This window comes from Tympanuchus pallidicinctus, unplaced genomic scaffold, assembly GCF_026119805.1.
Source record: "Tympanuchus pallidicinctus isolate F22 unplaced genomic scaffold, pur_lepc_1.0 scaffold17, whole genome shotgun sequence".
NCBI lineage: Eukaryota > Metazoa > Chordata > Aves > Galliformes > Phasianidae > Tympanuchus > Tympanuchus pallidicinctus.
In genome coordinates this window covers 9,373,307-9,392,404 of record NW_026294690.1, presented here as the reverse complement: position 1 = coordinate 9,392,404, position 19,098 = coordinate 9,373,307, and the positions used below count along the sequence as shown (strand labels likewise).

At 47.5% G+C, this 19,098-nt stretch overlaps 1 protein-coding gene and 1 long non-coding RNA gene across 6 annotated transcripts in view; one reads left to right on the top strand and one right to left on the bottom strand.

Moving 5' to 3' along the window:
• Positions 1-1,972: 1,972 nt before the first annotated feature.
• Positions 1,973-19,098, bottom strand: part of MGLL (monoglyceride lipase) — an 89,253-nt gene continuing 72,127 nt past the window's right edge. For all 5 annotated transcript variants that reach the window (XM_052678792.1, XM_052678794.1, XM_052678793.1 and 2 more), the window contains 5 exons: positions 16,429-16,565; positions 15,312-15,422; positions 9,314-9,403; positions 5,000-5,215; positions 1,973-4,556 (listed from right to left, as the gene is read on the bottom strand). In XM_052678792.1, the coding sequence (XP_052534752.1) occupies positions 4,431-4,556; positions 5,000-5,215; positions 9,314-9,403; positions 15,312-15,422; positions 16,429-16,565 (680 nt within the window). In that variant the 3' untranslated portion in view covers positions 1,973-4,430. The remainder of the gene's footprint in view (positions 4,557-4,999; positions 5,216-9,313; positions 9,404-15,311; positions 15,423-16,428; positions 16,566-19,098) is intronic.
• The window catches only part of LOC128078521 (uncharacterized), a 43,048-nt gene continuing 35,355 nt past the window's right edge, over positions 11,406-19,098 (top strand). The window contains exon 1 of the long non-coding RNA XR_008205690.1: positions 11,406-11,637. This is a non-coding gene — a long non-coding RNA (uncharacterized LOC128078521). The remainder of the gene's footprint in view (positions 11,638-19,098) is intronic.

Below are 19,098 nucleotides of genomic sequence, written 5' to 3'. Positions count from 1 at the left end.
GGAGCAAGCAGTGAGACGGGTGTCTGAGAGACGTGGGCTGTCAGATGCATGGCAGAGATGGCACCTTCCCATGGAGCAGCTCGCAGGCAGTGTGCTGACGGCCGTCTGCTCGCAGTGACACAGAGTCGTTCTTGCTGCAGGGAGCTCGGGTTCTTCTGGGCTCAGTTCTTGGGGCTGCCTGTGTTGGTAGAACAGGTTTTGTTTCACCTTCTAAGCTTAAACAGATTTGACGCAATGAATTTATTAAGATAAGAGAGGCTACACTGGCAAACAGTTTGTCATAGCTGGCCTGTTTTCAATCAAGACAACGTGTCTGCCTGCCTCGTGGGGTCAGCTTGGAAACGGGGTGGGCTACTGGGAGTAACTGGGTGAGGCTCTGTGGGGGCCGAGCAGCTGTGGGTCGCACACTGGGTGGGATCAGCACTGGGTCATTCTTTTTGCTTGTTTTTTTCAGTTTTTTTTGGTCATGGTTAGCTTTGTGAGCTTGCATGTCTGCAGGGCACTTAAGGACACTAAAGAGAGCCTTGGAAGAAGATCAGGGCCATGTAGAGAGCTAGTCTGGATCTTAAGGGTCTGGCTGCTCAGTTCCCAAAATAAGCTTAGAGAAACGATTGTGAGAGCTTTCTTCTCCCTCCTCCTGTTGCCGGCAGAGCAAACTTGAGGGGAAAGAGTGGGACTGGAGAATGCCATCTGCTCCAGGCCTGCTCCCTCCTGACGGCGGCTCCTGGGTGGTTTTCTGGCCAATGGTCCCAGCAGGGCTGCTTGCTGCCTGCTCTCTTGCTGGTATGGCAAGGCACAAGGCTGTGCTTTGGCACAGTGCACGAACAGGAGGGAGGTGAAGGAGAGCTGTGGCAGGGTCAGATGTATCAGTTTGTGGGCTCAGGGTGGTATTTTTAGTTTGGTTTTTGTTTCTGAAGAAAGCCAGGGGAATGTGGTGGAGCTTTCCTATAGAAGAAACAGTGCTGGTCTGTGTTGTGCTGCGGTGTCATTAAAACCCCGGCAGGAAAACATCCTTCCCTCCTTATTCTTTTATCCTATTGCTTCTCTGCTACCCAGGTCATCCCAATACCATTCGTGCAAGGCTGTGGCAGTGATGAATTGTGTGAGGCTGTGCAGAGACCTGCTCTGGAGGGAAGGCAAGTAAATGCGTTAGCTACCATTCCTTGAGATATGCTTTCAGAGATGAAGGCTGATCTTTCATATGAAGGCGAAGATGACATTATATCTCTCCCTTCTGCTCGGAAGGTTTTATTCTAACACATTCTTGGCACAGCATCTCAAGAACCACCAATACTTCTATGAATTTTATTAAGCTTGCTTCCATAATGGGAGCCAGCAATCTGCTCCCTCTAACTTATTCCACCCTATTCCTCCTTGGGTATAAAACTGAACTATAACCAAGAGTTTAAAACAAGCTTGTTGGAGGCAAGTTCAGTCTCCCATTGAGGAGCTGGGAATGTCCAGGATGCTTTTTCTGCTGAGTTGCCTCTCATTGGGCTCAGTATGTTCGTGGACACAGATGTTGGGCTGAACAATTACATCCTAGAGGGGATTCATCATGAGATGCTCAGGGCATCGTGAGACCTAAGCGCTGGCTGGGGAAATAGGCACAGAGCCTCCAGCTTCCTTTAGATTTGATTTTGGGTTGGATATTGGGAAGAATTTCTCCTCAGAAAGAACGGTTGGGCATTGGCACAGGCTGCCCAGGGAGTGGTGGAGTCACTGTCCCTGGAGGTGTTCAAGGACCATGGAGATGTGGCACTGAGGGATGTGACAGTGGGCTGACAATTGGACTAGATGTTCTTAGAGGTCTTTTCCAAACTTAATGACTCTGTGAGTCTATCACCTTCCCAGCAGCAAGAGCACCCAAATGCTCCAAACCTGGATTCAGTATCTCTCAGATCTTCCTGCCTTTCCCTTCTTGCTCTCCAGAGGGATGGTGATAGCAAATGATGCCCTCAAACACGCTCCATTCAGAAAACATAACTTTATTATTAGTTGCAATATACATTGTATTCCTTTAAGAATCCTAAACTTGTATATGGTTTCCCACTGAAAATACAAGTGTATGTATATATGCTTTTATATATGTATATATATATATATATAAATTTTATTGAACTGGGACACAACAAAATGAGAGAGACAATTTACTTGAAAAAATAAGTGTGATCTTCAAGGGTCTATGCTGGCAGTGTGCTAAGGTAAGTGGTACAAAAAGAACAGGCTAAAAGGAAAATGTGGTGGGCAGAGGGGAATGGTCTCCCAGTGCTACAGGTGGTGGCACGGGTGGCAGCTGCACATTGCTATTGCTTGGTCACGGGTGCCACCTCTTCTCCAAGGCAGACTGGTCTCTGCACAGCAACATTCGTAAGGCCAGCTGTGCTCCCTGCTCATGGTACCTGCTGCTGGGAAATAGCTTAATTACATTTCCCTTGGCAGCAGCTCTGCTCGTTGCTAATCTGGTCAGTGAAGGAAGGGTTCCTCCAGGGCACGGAGAAGCTGAACTGGGTCAATATAAAGTAGCTTACGTGCAGGGTAAGGGAGCAGCAGGTACATATTTGCTTGCTAACCTGATTTTCAATCACAGCTTCCCTTGGGCAGCCAGTACCACTGGACAGAATTCCCCAGATGCACATAACTGCCTGCCTTTCCTTTCTTCCAGGCTGCAGATGTGTCATGGGCGAGACATGTTCTGCAAGGCACTGACCACAGACCCTGGGGCAGGCAGTGGGCTCTGACCCTCCTGCTCCCTGGCAAAGTGCTTGTCAGTTCGGGACATAAAGAACGGGGGCATCAATTTGTTCCTCCTGACTTCCTGGGGAAAAGTGCTTTCAAAAATCCCACCCTCGAGTCATCGTCTTGCTCTGACCCCTGCACCATCTGTCACTGCTGCATCACACCCATGTGGCTTCTACTCCTGGGGGGCCTCGTCCCTGTCATGGTGCTGCCTGCTGTGGCTTTCCCAGCAGCATCTGGCACAGAGGGACCTTGTTTGGGAAAAATGAATTTGCAGCAAAGCAACAGTGCGAGAGTTGCTGCAGGTTTAGCAGGGGTGGGTGGGAGCACCTGATGGCACAGGAATGGTGTTTAAATCACAAGTTGGCAGTGCTGGGAGAACTCCAGCTGGTTCCTCCCCTTAAGGGCAGGAAAACGCAAGTGGAAAAATGTCTGCATTCACCTCTATAAGAGCTTTCCTGACTTGGACCCGTAGGTGCGATTGTAGGATACAACCTGCACCCATGCATCCTGCACACCGGTGTGTTGATGGGTTCTGCCTGCTATTGCACTGAGGTCCCTTTCCTGGATCTCTCCAGAAGTGGCTCCAAGGGCAGGAGGGAGGGGTAAGACCCCCCATGGTGGGCAGGATCCAGCCCAGGGCAGGGGCACCAGACCCCGTAATGAGGTTTGTCTCCATGGGACATTTACAGAAGCGGAGGAAGAGGGGCAGGTAGGAGGCAGGAGGTGGGCAGGAGCTTGGCCACAATCTGGGGTCCTGCCGTGGGTCTCCTGCTGGAGCAGTGGACCATGAAGATGCCCGCTGCTAATCCCTACCCACCAGATGCTCTGTGCTTCTCTATAGCGGTTTTTTCAGGACATTTTCCAAGCGATGAAGGAAAACAACATGTTATGACTGTAAAGTTATGGTGAAAAGGCTGGATCCTGATAGGACAACATTATTCCTCGCCAAGAGAATGAACAATTAACCTTTTTTTAGCCTCTCCTCCCATTTCTTCCCCAGCTCCCAGCCACCTCTATATACATCATATATTATATTACTATATTCTCATATAACTCTGCTTTTTCAGTTTCAGTAGCGCAAATGATTAATTCCAAGAGGGAAAAAAAAGAACAAAGAGGAAAAAAAAGAAACAAGGGAAAAAAGCAGCCCCTACAACTATTTACAGAATAGTTTATCTTGCAGAGGCAATGGGGTTTGGCATTGGGAATAGCCTGGTTTGCAAATGTGCTGCGTGGGCTTGAGTCTACACTCGTCCCCTCCTCTGCCAGGGATGAGAAAGGACCAGGTGGTGGGGACAGGGAATCGAAACTGCAAAGTGGAAGATATTGGCTTCTTTAACATACCAAAAAATTATTGCAGTATAAATGCACCCCCGCCACCCCCGCAAAAGCAGAGAAGAGGAAGTGATGGAGGAAGCTCTGTGAGTGGGGGGAATCTCAGTAAAATTACCCGACCTGGAAGGCCTTGGGGGCCGTTCCCACAGCTGTCAGTGCTTCCTCAGATTATGGCAAGGGTCATCTATGCCAGTGAGTAACACCCACCCTGTGCCTCTCCCCCCAACCCTTACACTGTGCATGGCAAAATATCCCACGAGTCCCTCCACGCCAGATCTTTTCCAGAGAGAATTCAACTACAGAAAGCTTCTATTCCCAGAAAACCCCAGTAAGAGTTGCAGAAAGGATTGCTCTTAGGTCTGGCTGGTTTCTCCAGCTGCTGAAACCTTCTGGCCAACCCATGTCAGTATTTCTGTGAAGACGGAGGCGGTGACCTCAGGCAGCTCTTTGTGCAGTGCATGGTAGGCTTCCTCATACACCTGCAGACAGGGAGAGAGCAGGGATTAGCACTGAACAAACACCTTCACAGGCAGAGCAGCCTTCAGCCCCTCTTGGCAACACCCCTGCGTCCCATTCTTTGTCTGGTTTTTCTCCCAGGTGTGATTGGAGCAGAAGATCTTAGTGGTCTTTCCAACCCTAGCAATTCTGCGTGTGTCAGGTTATCACATCACATCTAAGGGCACACACTGCTTCAAAAAGAAGTCTACCATAGTGTTCCAGCTTCTGTGCTGATGGACCCTGCTCTGCTCATCCCAAGCACCCTGCTGCCAATGCCACACATTCCTTCCTCCCTGAAGGGCTGGGAACCTGTTTGGTTTGCCAGGAACCAGCCCTGCTTTTCCCCCATTGCGACTCCTGAGTGAGCAGTGCTGAGGCCTCTGCTTGCAGGATAGCATCCTAAAAATGGAGAAAGCAAGCTGACCTTCAGTGTTTTGTCCTGGCTCTGCACGGTGTCCATCAGTAAATAGGAGCCTTTGATATCGCAGAGCTTGTCAGAAGAGCCATGCAGCACCAGGATGGGCAAAGTCAGCTTGGGCAGAGCTCGCTCGATTCTGGTAATGGCATTCATCAGCTGGATGACAAAGGAGACCTTCATGCCACCGTGGTAGACCAGGGGGTCAGACGTGTAGGACTCCATCTGGCAAGGAGAGAGGGGTGATTTCAGGTTAGCAATGTTTGATGCAGAAAGGACAGAGCAGGTGGTGTAGAGGCTCTTCTCTCGGCTCTCACGCTTGTTTCCTGCTCAATCAAGATTTCCTGCCATCAGAGTCACGGCCAACATCTTCACTATGGCTGCCAGTGAATAATTGCCTGCCCATTTCTTGCTAACTAACTGTGAGGAAGAAATTCTGTACTCAGAAGGCAGTGAGGCAGTGGCACAGATGCCCAGAGCTGTGGGTGCCCCATCCCTGGAGGTGATTAAGGCCAGGCTGGATGGGGCCCATGGCAGCCTGAGCTGGTGAGGGACAACCAGCCCACAGTTTGGAATGAGATGGTCTTTAAGGTCCCTTCCAACCTGAGCCATTCTATGACCTAGGCCTGCAAGCAGCTGACAAGTCTGCTGCACAGCACTCATACACCAATGTTCTCCTCTGGGTACAGAGGACACAAGGATGGGACTAGGGTTTAGGCTAAAGAAAAAGTCAACAACTTGCTCAGCCATACTGTGAGAGGCTAAAAATACACCAGAGCTGGTGCAGAAAGTTGCTAGGAAGGAGTATTTGCTACAGCAGGCAAATCTACAGTAAATATTTGTATACTGTACGTGGAGACGGCCCACACAGCCACTGCCATCTCAATATTTGCCAGAATGCTTTGATTATGGATTGGTCTCTGGCACAGCCTCCAGTTTCTCCCAGCCCTGGCAGATGTTTATAGAAACAATGGTTATTTATAGGTTAGCCAAAATCGGCCTTCTTCTCTCCTTGCAGACACAGAGGTCTGTTCAAGTTCTTGCTTTGCTGGAAGGTGAGGTCACTGTGAGGTTATTGGGCAGGGAGGAGGACACAACTGGTGGTGCTTTCCCAACTGCAGGCATTCATTCATTCTCTAGAGATGCGGAGCTGATTTCCTTTCTCGGCACCTCAAATGCGTTGGGACACAAAGCACTGGAAATGGAGCTGGCAGGCAGGCACACGGTGCACAGAGGTCTTTCCCCACTGCCTTCTTGTTTCATTGAATCCCATCAACAGTTTTGTATTTGTAGAATCATTAAGGTTGGAAAAGACCTCTAAGATCATCCAGTCCAACTGTCCACCTGCCATCATCAGTATTGCCCACTGAACCATTTCTCTGTCCCTTGTTTTGAGCAAATCCATTGGGTTGCACAGGCTACTTGCTTCTGCTGAACCCACATCTGTTAGCAGTGCACTAAGGCAGCACAGCCTTGAGATGTTTTATTATTTATTATATGTTTTGAAGTACTTGAGGGAGAGGCAGAATTGGGAGGGGTGGGTGGGTGGACTAACAGAAGTTCTCTTCCCATGGAGTAAAATAATGTCGATGAATTCATGTGCATTATGCATCCCCAGTGCCACGCATGCTAGGAGAATGACCTAATAGGTTTCTTTCTCTTGTTCTCTTCCTAAAGAACAGGGAATTTTTTTAGCTACTGAGCTGTCAACAAATGTTTTTGTATAGATGATGGAAGGGGGAAAAAATAATAACTTAATCCCAACCCAAGATCCATCAGCAGTGAGTAGGAGGATCCTACTGCTGGTGAACGAACAAAATCCTTGTCAGAAAGTTAATGCTCAGAGCACGGTGTGAGTGCAAGGCAGAAGCTTTGTCCACAGCTTTAAGCTAATCAACAAAAAATAAATAATTAAAAAGGAAAAAAATAAAAGATTTAGGAGCTTGCTGTTGCAGTGAAGGTGATTTACTGGTCCTGTTTCATTTTGAGACTTTTACGGGTTATGCCGTTATGGAGCTTGGAAGCAGAAGCGGGGTTTTGAGGTTGCACCTTGCTCTCTTTTGTGTCTCTTGCATTTGATATTGCACATAGATCAAATGAGCATCTCCATGCCATCCTGCATCACAGTGCCTACACCCTGAGGACAGCCTGCTGGGAACACAGCCTCATCAGGAAATTCTTGGATGACATCCCAAAAACATTTCCAGAGAACGAAAAGTTGGCTGGGCAGAAGAATATGTTTAACATATAAATAATGGATGTTTCCAGCACATTGCGTGCTTTGAGGCCGTGCAACCCGAGTCCAAAGGGAGGGTGGAGTGTGTGCCAGTGGCAGCCAGAAGACGAGATGCTGGAGTGCCTTTGGTGAGCGCATTGCAGCCCACTGCTGCTATGCCAGAGGCAAGTTCATGTGCAGGTGGGCAGGCAGCAGAGCAGGGAGGAGTGGGAGTCTTCTCCTGAGGACCACTGCACTGTGAGCAGGCGTGCCAAAGCAGACCTGTTCTCATGTGTTGTGAAATGCTTTCCCTTCCTGCACGGAAAGGGAAAGGGCAGAGGAAAAACAACACACAGGAAGCTCTTGAGACTTGGAGCATCACACAGCAGTGGGAGCAGCGGCAAATATTTGGGTGGGAAAAAAAACACAGGATAGCATTTGTTATAAATTGTTCCCATGGAATAAGAAAATATTTGGACAATATTGTGTGGTAAATTAAGGAAGTTCACTGACACTTTTCTAAATGTGTTATGACCGGGTTGTCTCCCATCAGCACTTTTCTCTTGTCATGCTCTGTAGTGCAGCAATTTCCAGCAGAAGATCCAGCTGTTGGAAGCAGGTGTGCTTAAAACTGCCTTCCTTAAAGAGCAGCTGGGACACACAGTGCCACGTAATGACCTTGAGCCAGGCAGAGAGCTGCATGTTCCAGCCATGCTCACTGCTCCTGGACAGGGAGCACCTTTAAATTCCTGGGCCAGAACCATGGAAACCTGGTGGCTCTTCAATAGGGCAAGAGGGTACAGCCTCAAGTTGTGCCAGGAAATATTCAGGTTGAGTATTAGGAAGAATTTATTCTCCAAAAAGGTGGTAATGCACTGGCATAGGCTGCCCAGGGAGTGGTGGAGTCACTTTGCCCGAGGTGTTCCAGAACCATGGAGATGTGGCACTGAGGGATGTGCTTGGAGGGCAGTAGTGGTGGTAGTTGGACTATGTGATCACAGAGGACTTTTCCAACCTTCACGATTCTGTGATTCTATTCCATAAGACTCCTTTTCTTTGCAGTTTCCTAACAGGTGAGTCAAAGGGAGGAATGTGCTGAAGCTGATGCATTGCGTCAGCTGACATCGTCTTCGCTCCTGATCCTTTCAGCTTCAATTCTAGCACTGCATGAACAGCAGGAGAAGTGACAGCATTTGTCAATGGAACAACCTGCTATGGCATTGAGCTCCCCTGCTTTTGAGACGTCCTTGGGTGCTGCGTTCTCCATTCAAACTTTCTGAAATACACCAAGTTCTGGGTCACTCCCTCTCTGGACCAAGCAACTTCGCTCACCTGTAGACCAAGCTTCCCTGCTTGCTCTCCTCCCTCCACACCAAGAAGGAAAGAGAACTGTCATGTATTGTGGCAGCAGTTGCAAGGACACCTGGCTGTGCCAATGGTGGCATGAATGGGAAGCAATGGTTATTGCCAGGAGGTGGTATGAATGGGAGAAGAGTCTCAAGCTGTGGTGACACTGAGAGAAGTTGATCCTGGAACCACTCCATTCACCTTGGCAGTGGAGCTGGAATTAGGTCGTTACAATGGCTGCTTCAATTGCAGCTCACTTCAGCATTATTCCCAGGCACAGAAAGAATACATGATTTGTTCAGAAAGGCTGTGACAGAGCCAGACTGCAATCCAGGAGACCTTGTAGCAAGGTCTTTGGGGCAAGCACGCTTTTTTCATCTGTCTGAATGCATTCAGCACAATGCCATTCTGGTGTGTAAGCAGGAATACCAACCTCTTGCATTGGAGTTTTGCACAGCAAAGAGCAGGTTTGGAAATGCAGCCTTCAGTAACATTTGCAACCTGCATGAGCTGGTTGTGAGGAGAGGTGGTGGTACAGAAGGGACACCCAGAGCAATCATGGGTGCAGGAGGTATGCAGGGACCAAGGGCTGCTTTCCCATGGTGAGCCACATATTCTGCTCTGTGCAAAAGGGCATGGATCTAGCCCGAGAGATTTAGAAAAATGCTTTTTTTTTTTATTTAATTATTTTTAACAGAAAAGAGAGGACTACAAAAGGGTACTGAGCATGCAGTAACTTTAAGTGGCATTAAGGTTCTCACCTCCTTCTTGTTCCGGGAAATTGCATTTGGATCTATTGATCCCAGCGACAAGTTTGGAAGCACGAGGTTGAGTACTTTTGCTGCAAAAACCTGTGGGAGAGGAAAGCAAGTAGTTAAGGAGCTGGTCAGGGCAAGAGAGATATAGAGGACCTAATCCTGAGCTGGTGGGAATCAGCACTGAAGTTAAACAGTTGAGGAATGTCAGCTGACACAGTAGAGAGATCTGTCCTATATTTAAAACATTTCTCTTGAAGTGAGTGTTTAAACTGCTCCTGGGACTGGGGGGGTGTGCAGGTCTGACATGTGTCAGCTCTCCGTCCACCACACTGCAGCTTCATCACCCCTTCCTTTTTTCTCACTCTCAAAGAGGCATCAGTGAGGCACCTTGATAAGAAAAAGCTGTTTCCATTCCCCATGGAGCTGTTTTTTTTCTGGTTCTCACTGCCCTGCCCTGCTGCCCCAGCTCTGATTTTGGACTGCAGTGCACACTCCGTGCCATTTACAGGAGTTGCCTAGGCTGCACTCTTTCTGATAGGCAGATCCTCAGGGGAACCTGCAAATAAACACCAACAAAAATGTGCATGCGTTGGCAAAGGAATCTATTGCTCACTTGTCTCCTGGGAAGGAAACACAAAAGCATTCAGCAGCCCAGGCCTGAAACTGCTGGCAGATGAAAGGGTAGCATCTTTCATTTGAATAGCACTACAAGTACGTCGGTACCACGCTTCTGCTCTGATCTTTGGTATCTGTCTTTAATTAAGTGATCAGCACTTGAGAAAATTGTGCCATTAGTGTATGCTGGTCTATGTTACAGCCCCTCTGTGCCCCTCAGTCAGTACCTGCAGGTGAGCTGTCACCTATGTTCCCTGTTTCTGCTTAGATTTAATCACTACTGAAGCGCTCTGACATTTCGGATCGCAGATGATACATGGCAGAGTAATTATGATATTAGAGGAATAACACAGGGTTGCAGTCAAAGTCATCCAACGTGACAAGCTGTAAAGACTCACAGCAGATCTGAGCACCTGTGCTTTGGGCTGGATATGACTATAACAGGTTTATGGGAACTGTTAGGTCAGGGCTTGAACCAGTGATTGAGCACCTGGTGAAGGAGTGTAGCCAGCCCTGGGAGCACAGGTGGAAGCAATTGATCTGGGTGATTGAAAGGGGGTGGACTGTGGGTACACTGCTTCCTAACCTCATTTAAAGGCTGGCAGCCATAAGGGAAGCACCTCTACTTGGGGATTATCTCCCTGAAAGTGTTTAGTGTGCCCTGATCTTGGAATGGGGTAAGTGGTTTTTTTATTATTGAATTGTGACCTCTGTTTTTCTTGCGTTTGGAGTATCTATATCTGCTGCTGCCTGTTCTTACACAGACGTCGTCATTCCCTAAAATCATTAAGGTGGAGAAGACTGTTAAGATCATCAATTCATCCCCACTGTGCCCTCTAAACCATGTTAAAATGGCACTGTGTGAATAAAAGTAACTCTACTGAGCTGACCCACTAAAAATACATCCACCCAGGTGCAAGTACAATGAGCAAGAATGAGGGTTTCTCTTGTGTTAATGTGATGTGATGATTTGAGGAATTCATCTGAATGAATTCTAGACAAGGACTTTGTGCTGACAATGCTGCAGCATTTTGCTTCTCTAAGCCACTTACAGTGACCCAGATATACATAAAGTAACTGCAGATCCTTGGCTAAGATATTTAATTTGGAAATGTAATTATTGTAGGTTTTCTTTGCAGTCTATGGAGGCCAAGAGAAACAACCTCAGAACCTGAGATCTGAATACTGGTTTGGATGTTCCTGCCTCTGAACATTACTGTGTCAACATTAGGCAATTAGGCTGCCCTAAAATTGGAGCCTGAGTTAAGTGCTAGGGTGAGTTCCTGTGCCTAATGATTGCTAAGTGAGGAGGAAAGCCTTGGCATGAGAGATTAGCGGTTGCTCTCTCAAGATCTGTTTAGAATATCAGTTGCAAAATCCACATGTTGTTATTAAGACCATAGATAATTAGGCCTACAACTCATAAAATAGGGAGAAAGGCTTTCTTTACTTCTAAATTCAGCTTTAGGGTACAGTAAGTTGATGTACTCTCACATTTTAGAAGTAATATGTTTGATGGTGATGAGCTGCACACTTGTCAGATCCAGTGTGAACCATTTCTCTGTTCTGATGATACGTGCTTATTTCCACAGCCCACAGATGATCTCTGTGACATGCTTTGGAAAATTCCTGGAGCTTCTGCACGTATCTGGAGTTCTGCCAAACTGCTATAGAAATACAGCTGGATCTGGTCCCAAGCACTTCTAGCCCAGGTGAGTGGTGTCGGTGCAGTTGTTTCTGATGTTCAGCTGTGTAAGGGAAGCCCCAGGCTCTGTAGATAGCATGTCAGAAGTGCCCATGTATTTCCTGTGTGTGCAGGAACTCCTATTTACACACAGGCAGAACCTTTGGGTATGAAAGTCTCATTGGGAAAGGATTCTGACTTCTGGATGGTCTTCAGATCTGCAGGCGGTACACCATCCATATTTGGATTCATTGAATCATTAAGGTTGGAAAAGATCACAGAATCATAAGGTTGGAAACGACCTGCAAGATCATCTAGTCCAACCACCCTCCCATTCCTATTAGTACCACAAGCTACTAAGCCATAAGCCATCTCTAAGATCACAAAGTCCAACTGTCAACCCATCCCCACCGTGCCATGTCCCTCAGTGCCACATCTCCACAGTTCTCAAACATCTCCAGGCACAGTGACTCCAGTGCTCCCAGCATGCCAGTGCATCACTGCTCTTTCTAAGGAGGAACTGTTCCTAATATCCAACCCGAACCTCCCCTGGCACAACTTAAGGCTGTTATCTCTTGTCCTGTGAGTCAAGGTCACATCAAGTAGAGAACTCAAGTTTTATGTTACAATCAAAGAGACAAAAGGTTCCCCTGAGCTTTTAATGATTATGAGCAATGTAATACAACCTGTGACATGCTGGACTTTAATTAAAAGCCATGCTATTGAAGGGCTGGCTGTGTTTGATATATGAAGGTTTTTGTCCCTGTTGGTTCAAAGTGGCAATTGTTGGTTCTTGAGATAACTGCTCCCAAATGACCAAGAGTGCAATGCTGGGAATATTGGCTGGGCTGAGGGTGATGCTTTAAAGCATCAGCTGTTTGAGCTGCTCAGTGCAGGTGTGTGAAGTCCTAACACTGTTCAGATCTCACATCTCTCTGTGAGAATCATCTTGGGATAAGATTGAAATGGAGTGCTGAACGTTGCCTCTTGACTGGAAGTGCAACTCAAAGCTCAGTTCATGGGTTTTGCATTGGTTTAACTGCATGGATGCTTTGTGGTGTAGACATGTTTCTTCTGAACAAAATAATCTCTGTCCCCACGCACCTCTATGTGCTTACTTCTCTATCAAGATCTCTTCTTGACCAACTGCTTGAGTGAATGCTTTTTAGTTCAGCTCACCAACAAGTGAGCTGGATTGTCAAATAGGTGAGCTGCATATGCTAGCCAGGCTGGTTTTGCTGAGCAGAAAAATCTCTGGAAGAAACACTAATAAACTATTGGTATCAGGCTGAGAGCAATGGGTACGGGGATGTCAGGGAGATGGGATATCAGGAAAATGAGATGGTATATGATCAAGGATATGCCAGGTATTATGCTTTCATACCTCAGCAAGAGGCCAAATGGAAAACTCAAAGCAAAGAGCCAATCTTGTGTACTGATTCTGTAAGGCACATGCTGGGGGTAGGGATTATTTCCTATGAGATTGTGCAGCCCACTCTGTTTCACAGCATTCAGCAGCAGAAATTCAGCAGGACAGGCTTTCTTATTCTCATGAGCACATGTGATTTCTGTCTCTTTGCATCCTTTGAAATTCAGAAGGCTCAGAGCCAAGTTTGGTCCAGAGAGAGCAGCAGGATCCTGCTCTCAGGTAGGTGTTCCTACCGGGAGTCACAGGGCACTGGATGAATTGTGTCACTGCTCTGAGCTACTTGTGTAGCCAAGGTAAATTCCTGCTCAGCAGGAAACTGCCCCAGCAATGGGCTGAATGCAGTGGACCTTGGGGAATGGCTCATGGCCTGGAAGTCACACCGGTTCCAGGGCAAAACCAAAGCCTTTGTGCCTCGGAGGCACTGGCACCAATGCTGGGTCCTTTGTCTCCGAGAAGGGAAAAGCACACAAGTGTTTCCAGCTCAACTTTTTGGGAAGTGGCAGCTTTTGCAGGAATATTCTGCTTGTTTTCACTCTTTTCTCTTGCAAATATCTTTCCAACTCCAGGAATGACTTCAAATATATTTGACAGAGCAGAAATATTTCAGAAATAATTACATTTTTACCAGTTTTAAGAAGCAGCAATAGATCTGAGGGAGAAGGGAATGTGCTGTGAACTTTTGTTATTGTGCTCAAGATGCTCCCTAGGAATGTGACCCCATAAACAACTTTGCAACGCTTCAGTTGGAGATTAGGAACTGAACTGAAGCTTATCTACTATCTGCTACTGACCTGCAAGAAACCAAACTGCAATAATACTGGTTTCCATAGAGCTGGTTAGTCCCTATTTCAGAAAGGATTTAGCATCTAGCAAACTGAATAGAAAGCTTTTCTTCCTCTTAGAGCTGTATTTTCCACCTGTGGGGAGTCACTCATGAGGAAAACACTGACTGGCATCCAGGTGGTGCAGCTCTCAGCAGGCTTTGGCATTTGAAGACTGAAGGTCTCAACACGTTTCCTTCTATGGAAAAACGAGATGATTAAAAGCCACCCTTGGGGCTTGTATTCTTCTTTTGCGGGGTCAGTTGGTGGGTTAGGTACAGTAAAAGGTGTGACAGAATTATGCTGAAAGCTGAGGCAAGATGTTTCCTTTTTCTCAGGGAAAAAAAAAAGATGGGAAATAGTTCAGAAGTAGATTAAAATGAGAAGCTAGCCCTAGAAGGAGACGAAGGAGAGGTTAAAGGGACAAGGTCTGTGGGAATGAGTTGTTCTCTCATTACTTCTGTCTTAGCTGGTCCTTCCCTTTGCTTACAGTTTCTTTTTAGAGTTGTTTATTCTTTTAAGTATCCAGAAAGGAGGGGAGAGCTGAGGGTTGTCTGCCTCCCTGGGGAAGGGCAGAGCAGGCAGTGCAAACTGGGGTCAGACATAACCCAGGATAGGAGAGGTGGACTGGAGGAGGTAAAGCCTAAATGCTAACAGAAGGAGATGCTGCACAAGGACCAGCAATGGTACCAAGCCAAGATGCTGCTGTTGATGCTCTAGCTGGAAGCCATTCAGGCTCATGGATTCCTGGGACTCAAGAGCTCTAGTTTTGTTTAGAAATCAATCATCCCCCAAATGTCAAAAATAACCCCAGCCTGACACTGCCAGCAGCCTGTGTTGAACTGTACCAGACTTTGTATGAGTCAGGGAGAAAACTGAGAGGAAGGGGAAGGCCAGTGCTGCGTGGGTTGCTGCGGGGCGTGTGATGATGGCACAGTCTGCTGCCACCTCCTGTAGTGCATTGCTCTCTGGCTTCCATTTAAATAAGCTTTTCTGGATGAGTTCAGGATTTGCTTCCCCTCCAAACAGTGGGTGCAGCTGTGAGAGAGGCACTCCAAAGCAATGTACTGACTGGCATTCAGGTGGTATCTATCTCAGTGGGTTTGGTGTTACCATAACTTCATTTGAGTCGGAAGGGCCCCTTAAAAGCCATCAGTCCTACCCCCCTTCAATGAACAGGGACACCCACAGCTCCCTCAGGTGCTCAGAGCCCATCCAGCCTGACCTTGGCTGTGTCCAGGGATGGGGCACCACCACCTCTCTGGGCAGCCTGTGCCAGTGCCCTTACTGTAAAAAAATAAAAATGAAAAACCCTACCCTATATCCAGTCTAAATCTCCCCAGTTTTAGTTTGTTAACCATTTTCCCTTGTCCTGATGGGAGGAGGCTGGAAGTCTCCGTGGAAGGAAACCTGTTGAGGCGATGACTGGGTGCACTGGGGATTGGCTCTTACCTTGATGGGGGTGGCAACTTCTGGGCTAGCAACCACCAGAGGAGAGATTAGCAGCATGCCTGAGAAGTCATTGGGTCTCTCGCTGGCTGTCAGGATGGAGATGGCTCCCCCCTGCAATGCAAGGTAACACGGCTTAATGCAGATCACAACATCTCACTTATGTAGTAATCCTGTTACTGGAAGGATTTAGTTCAAAAAAGCAAACAATTTCTGCCGAACTACCCAGCATGCAGAAATCCTCACTCATTACTGGGAGTTAAATAATCTTCTTGTCCACCACCAGCCCATCCTGACTCCATGCACCCTGCACATCACTTTGAGCCAAGTGTGGCCAGGCTCAGCCTGAGGACAGGAGGGCTGGGGGATGCAGGCACTTGGCTGGCTTGCTGGGGGAAGTTTGCAGAGGATTAGTTGCCAGGGGAAATCTTTGGTGACCTTCCGCGCTGCCAGAGAAGCAAGGGCTCGTTAAATGGAGCAGCAGTGAGAAGCATCTGAAAGACCTGGCTGGGAAATTAGCTCCTTGTTACAGCGGCTTTGGAGCGCGGCGAGCACTTCAGAGCATGCCATGCGTTCTTATGCAAGAACAATCGTTTATCTGAGCATGGGCTGAATCCCAAAGCACTTATTTTTCTCTCCTCCGGCAAGGCAGGGGGAGAAGATCAGTGACATCAATGGGAATATTGCTCGCTTGAATAAAGGGATTTGGCCCGTGCTGTCAGAACCAGACTTCAGATCTGTTCACCGAATCATTGCCTTTGTTTTGGCGGCCCTAATCCTTGGTACGCTTCCCTGTGAGGTTGTTTAACAGAATGAGGCTATGCAGTGCTTTCGTGCTTCATCCCCTGGCTGCTCACAAAGCTCCGGAGGGCTTGCTCTCCTGGTTACTGGGTAAAAGGAGAAGCCCGATGCTGTAGGGGGGTGGTAGGATTTATTGAGTTTTCAGTATGATTGAACCGTCCTACTAAAAGACAGGTCAATTTTTGCAAATGGGCACTAATTAGGGCCATGGTCCAGGTAGAGGAGTTAAGGACTAGCTATACAGGAGGCAGATCTTGTACAGTTAGGCATGGTGACAAATTGACTGTACCCTGCAAGGAGGGGTGGGGATGATGCTTACCATGGAGTGCCCCAGGATGAGGATGGGCAGCCCTGGATGATCTTTTTTCATGAGATCAATGTGCTGCAAGCTGTCTCTGATGAAGACGTGGAAATCTGAGACAACCATCCGATCCCCCTCGCTCTGCCCATGGCCAACTGTAGGGAAAAAGGAAAACATGCATCTGAGTGATCTGAAGCAGTGGTTGCAGTCAAGAAAAGCTTTATTGAAACGTGCCTGCTGGGCTGTTACTGTCCTTCTCCCAGTCTTTTAGAGGTTGTGGAGCATCCTCCTTGGAAATCTTCAAAGGATGCCTGGATGTGGACCTGGGCACCCAACTCTGGGTCTCCCTGAGGTTGGAGCACATGGACCCAGAGGTCCCTGACAACCTCAGCCAATTGCTGTAGAGCAAGAACTGCTGTGTGAGCATTGCCAAGAAATGGAAGAAAACTCTGAACACTAGATACAGTCACTATAAACTTAACAGACCCTGGATATGGACTGTTCCAGTGTGCGGGTGTGCATGAGCTTTGCAGAGTCCTCAGTGCTGCTCTGGAGCAGGAGGTGAGCTGGAAGCCTTCCCACTCTGAGCTGAGAAGCATTCAGCAGAGGCCTGGGCCTCCAAGGGGAGGCAGCAGCCTGTAGTGGGGATACATCAGGTGGCATGTGGCAGGTGGCATCTAAACAAGTGCTCATGCAAACTGTGCTGCACCTGTGTGCTGCTAGCTTGTTCTGTGTCTGGGAATTATCTCATCTAATCAAAGGGAAAGGAATGACAAAAGTGGGAGATGAAGAGTTGCCATGGAAACAGTGGTATCCCTGGCAGAGGTGGACTCAGCAGATCCACGAGCACAATTCCAGGCAGTTCTGAACTCACAAAGGCTTGAAATTAGTCATAGAATCACCAAGATTGGAAAAGACCTTCAAGATTGTCTAGTCCAACTGTCCTCCTACCACCAGTGTTTCCCCACTAAACCACATCTCTTATAGAATCATGGAATCCACCTTGGGGAAGCACTTTGCACGTGTACTGCACCAAACATTAGATAGATAGACTATCAGGGATAGGATTCTTCCTTAAAAGCAGTTCTTTGTTTCTATTCCATGTGCATTGTTAAGGAAAACTGGGAAGGGGGAAATACTGTGCAAACCACTTCCATATTGATGGAGTGTAGGGAGTGCCAAACAGCATCCCTTCCTGTGTGCCTCCCTGGGGCTTCTCTGGTGGGACCAGACTGCAGGCAGAGATTCAAAGGCACAAAGGGCAATGGCTTGTCAAAGCCCAGCATCTAAGAAAGCCAGATTTGCTTATTTCCTTGCTTCTGAGTGGTCTCCATGGGTCTCAAGGCAGTGAGTACGGCAATCAGACATGATGTCTGCCTGACTAACTCAGAGATGTCATCCTGGTCTATCACAAATAATATATTGTTGGTGCTGCTTTCTATGCACATGCTGCATTTTCTGCCAAAGTATGACACGGTAAGCATCCCCTGTGGATCAGTGATCAGAAACAAATCAAAGAGCCAATTAAAGTAAGAACTGAAATGGTCTACAGAAGTGAAGCCATGTGTGGGGCTAGTGGATTTATTTACCTTTTTCTCAACATCTATATACTTTCAGTCATCTCGCTCCATGGAGCTCAAATTTGTCTTCTGCTTAATATTTGACCTGCAGATTTAACAGACTGATAGGAGTTGAGCAGTCCAGAGAGAGAGGAACCTGTTCTCTTAGCAGAGCTCTGCACTTCCACTTCTTTTTTCTCTGGTGCACTTGCTTCTTGTATCTCTTTCTGTGCAGTCTGTGCAAGACAGCTGAGCAAGCAGAAATAGCAATATCCCCGTGACCCAGGTCTGTATATGGGCTGTGAGTCTGTCTGGGGGCTGTGAGGCTTTGCCCTATTTTTGGGTAGAGAGAGGCAGGTCTGGAAGGTCTCCCTGGTTCTTGGTCCTACTACAAAACAACGATACTGCCCATAACAGAGAGGTACCTATGTATTTCTTGGCTCAGGAAGCCAGGAAATGCCTGTGCAACAGCACACCACTGGATTTCTCCAGGTTTGTGGTAATTTTAAGGATTACTTAATGAATCTGTGCTTTTAGCTACTAAGCTACTATCCCCCCCTCATGGAACACAGCAGCACTTGGAGAGTAGTTTGTCTGTATGTGTGGTATAAGAAGATCATGCAAATCTTTGCACCAGTACTGCCAGATGGCATATTTCCTCTCCACGAAACCAAACTTCTTCCACCAGAGAATGAGTTCATTGGAAGTTTGAATCTCCCAGCTGAGAAAGCTTCAGGGAAAGGAGTTAAGATCTCTTCTGTTAAATGAAAGCCATATGCACAATTGAACATTGGCAAAGTCATGGATATTGACCTGTTTTTCTCTGATCTTGTGATCTGGAGCTATTAAGAGTGAAAGATCAGGTTCATCCTTGATGTGAAGCTATCTGCTTTGAGTTTTGCTTGGAAAAAAACTGATGTAGCAGTCCCACAGCATCTGTGGCAGGATACTTGGTGCAAGAGGAGAGGACTGGCCTGGGCACAGGAACCAACCAGGGCTGTCCAAGCCCATACGAGACAACAGCCATAAGTCACAGCCCCATGAGTTCCCATCGCATCTCTCCTCTTGGTGCCACTGGTTTCAACAGCATAATGCCTTTGCCATGAAACTTCTTGACACACACATCTAT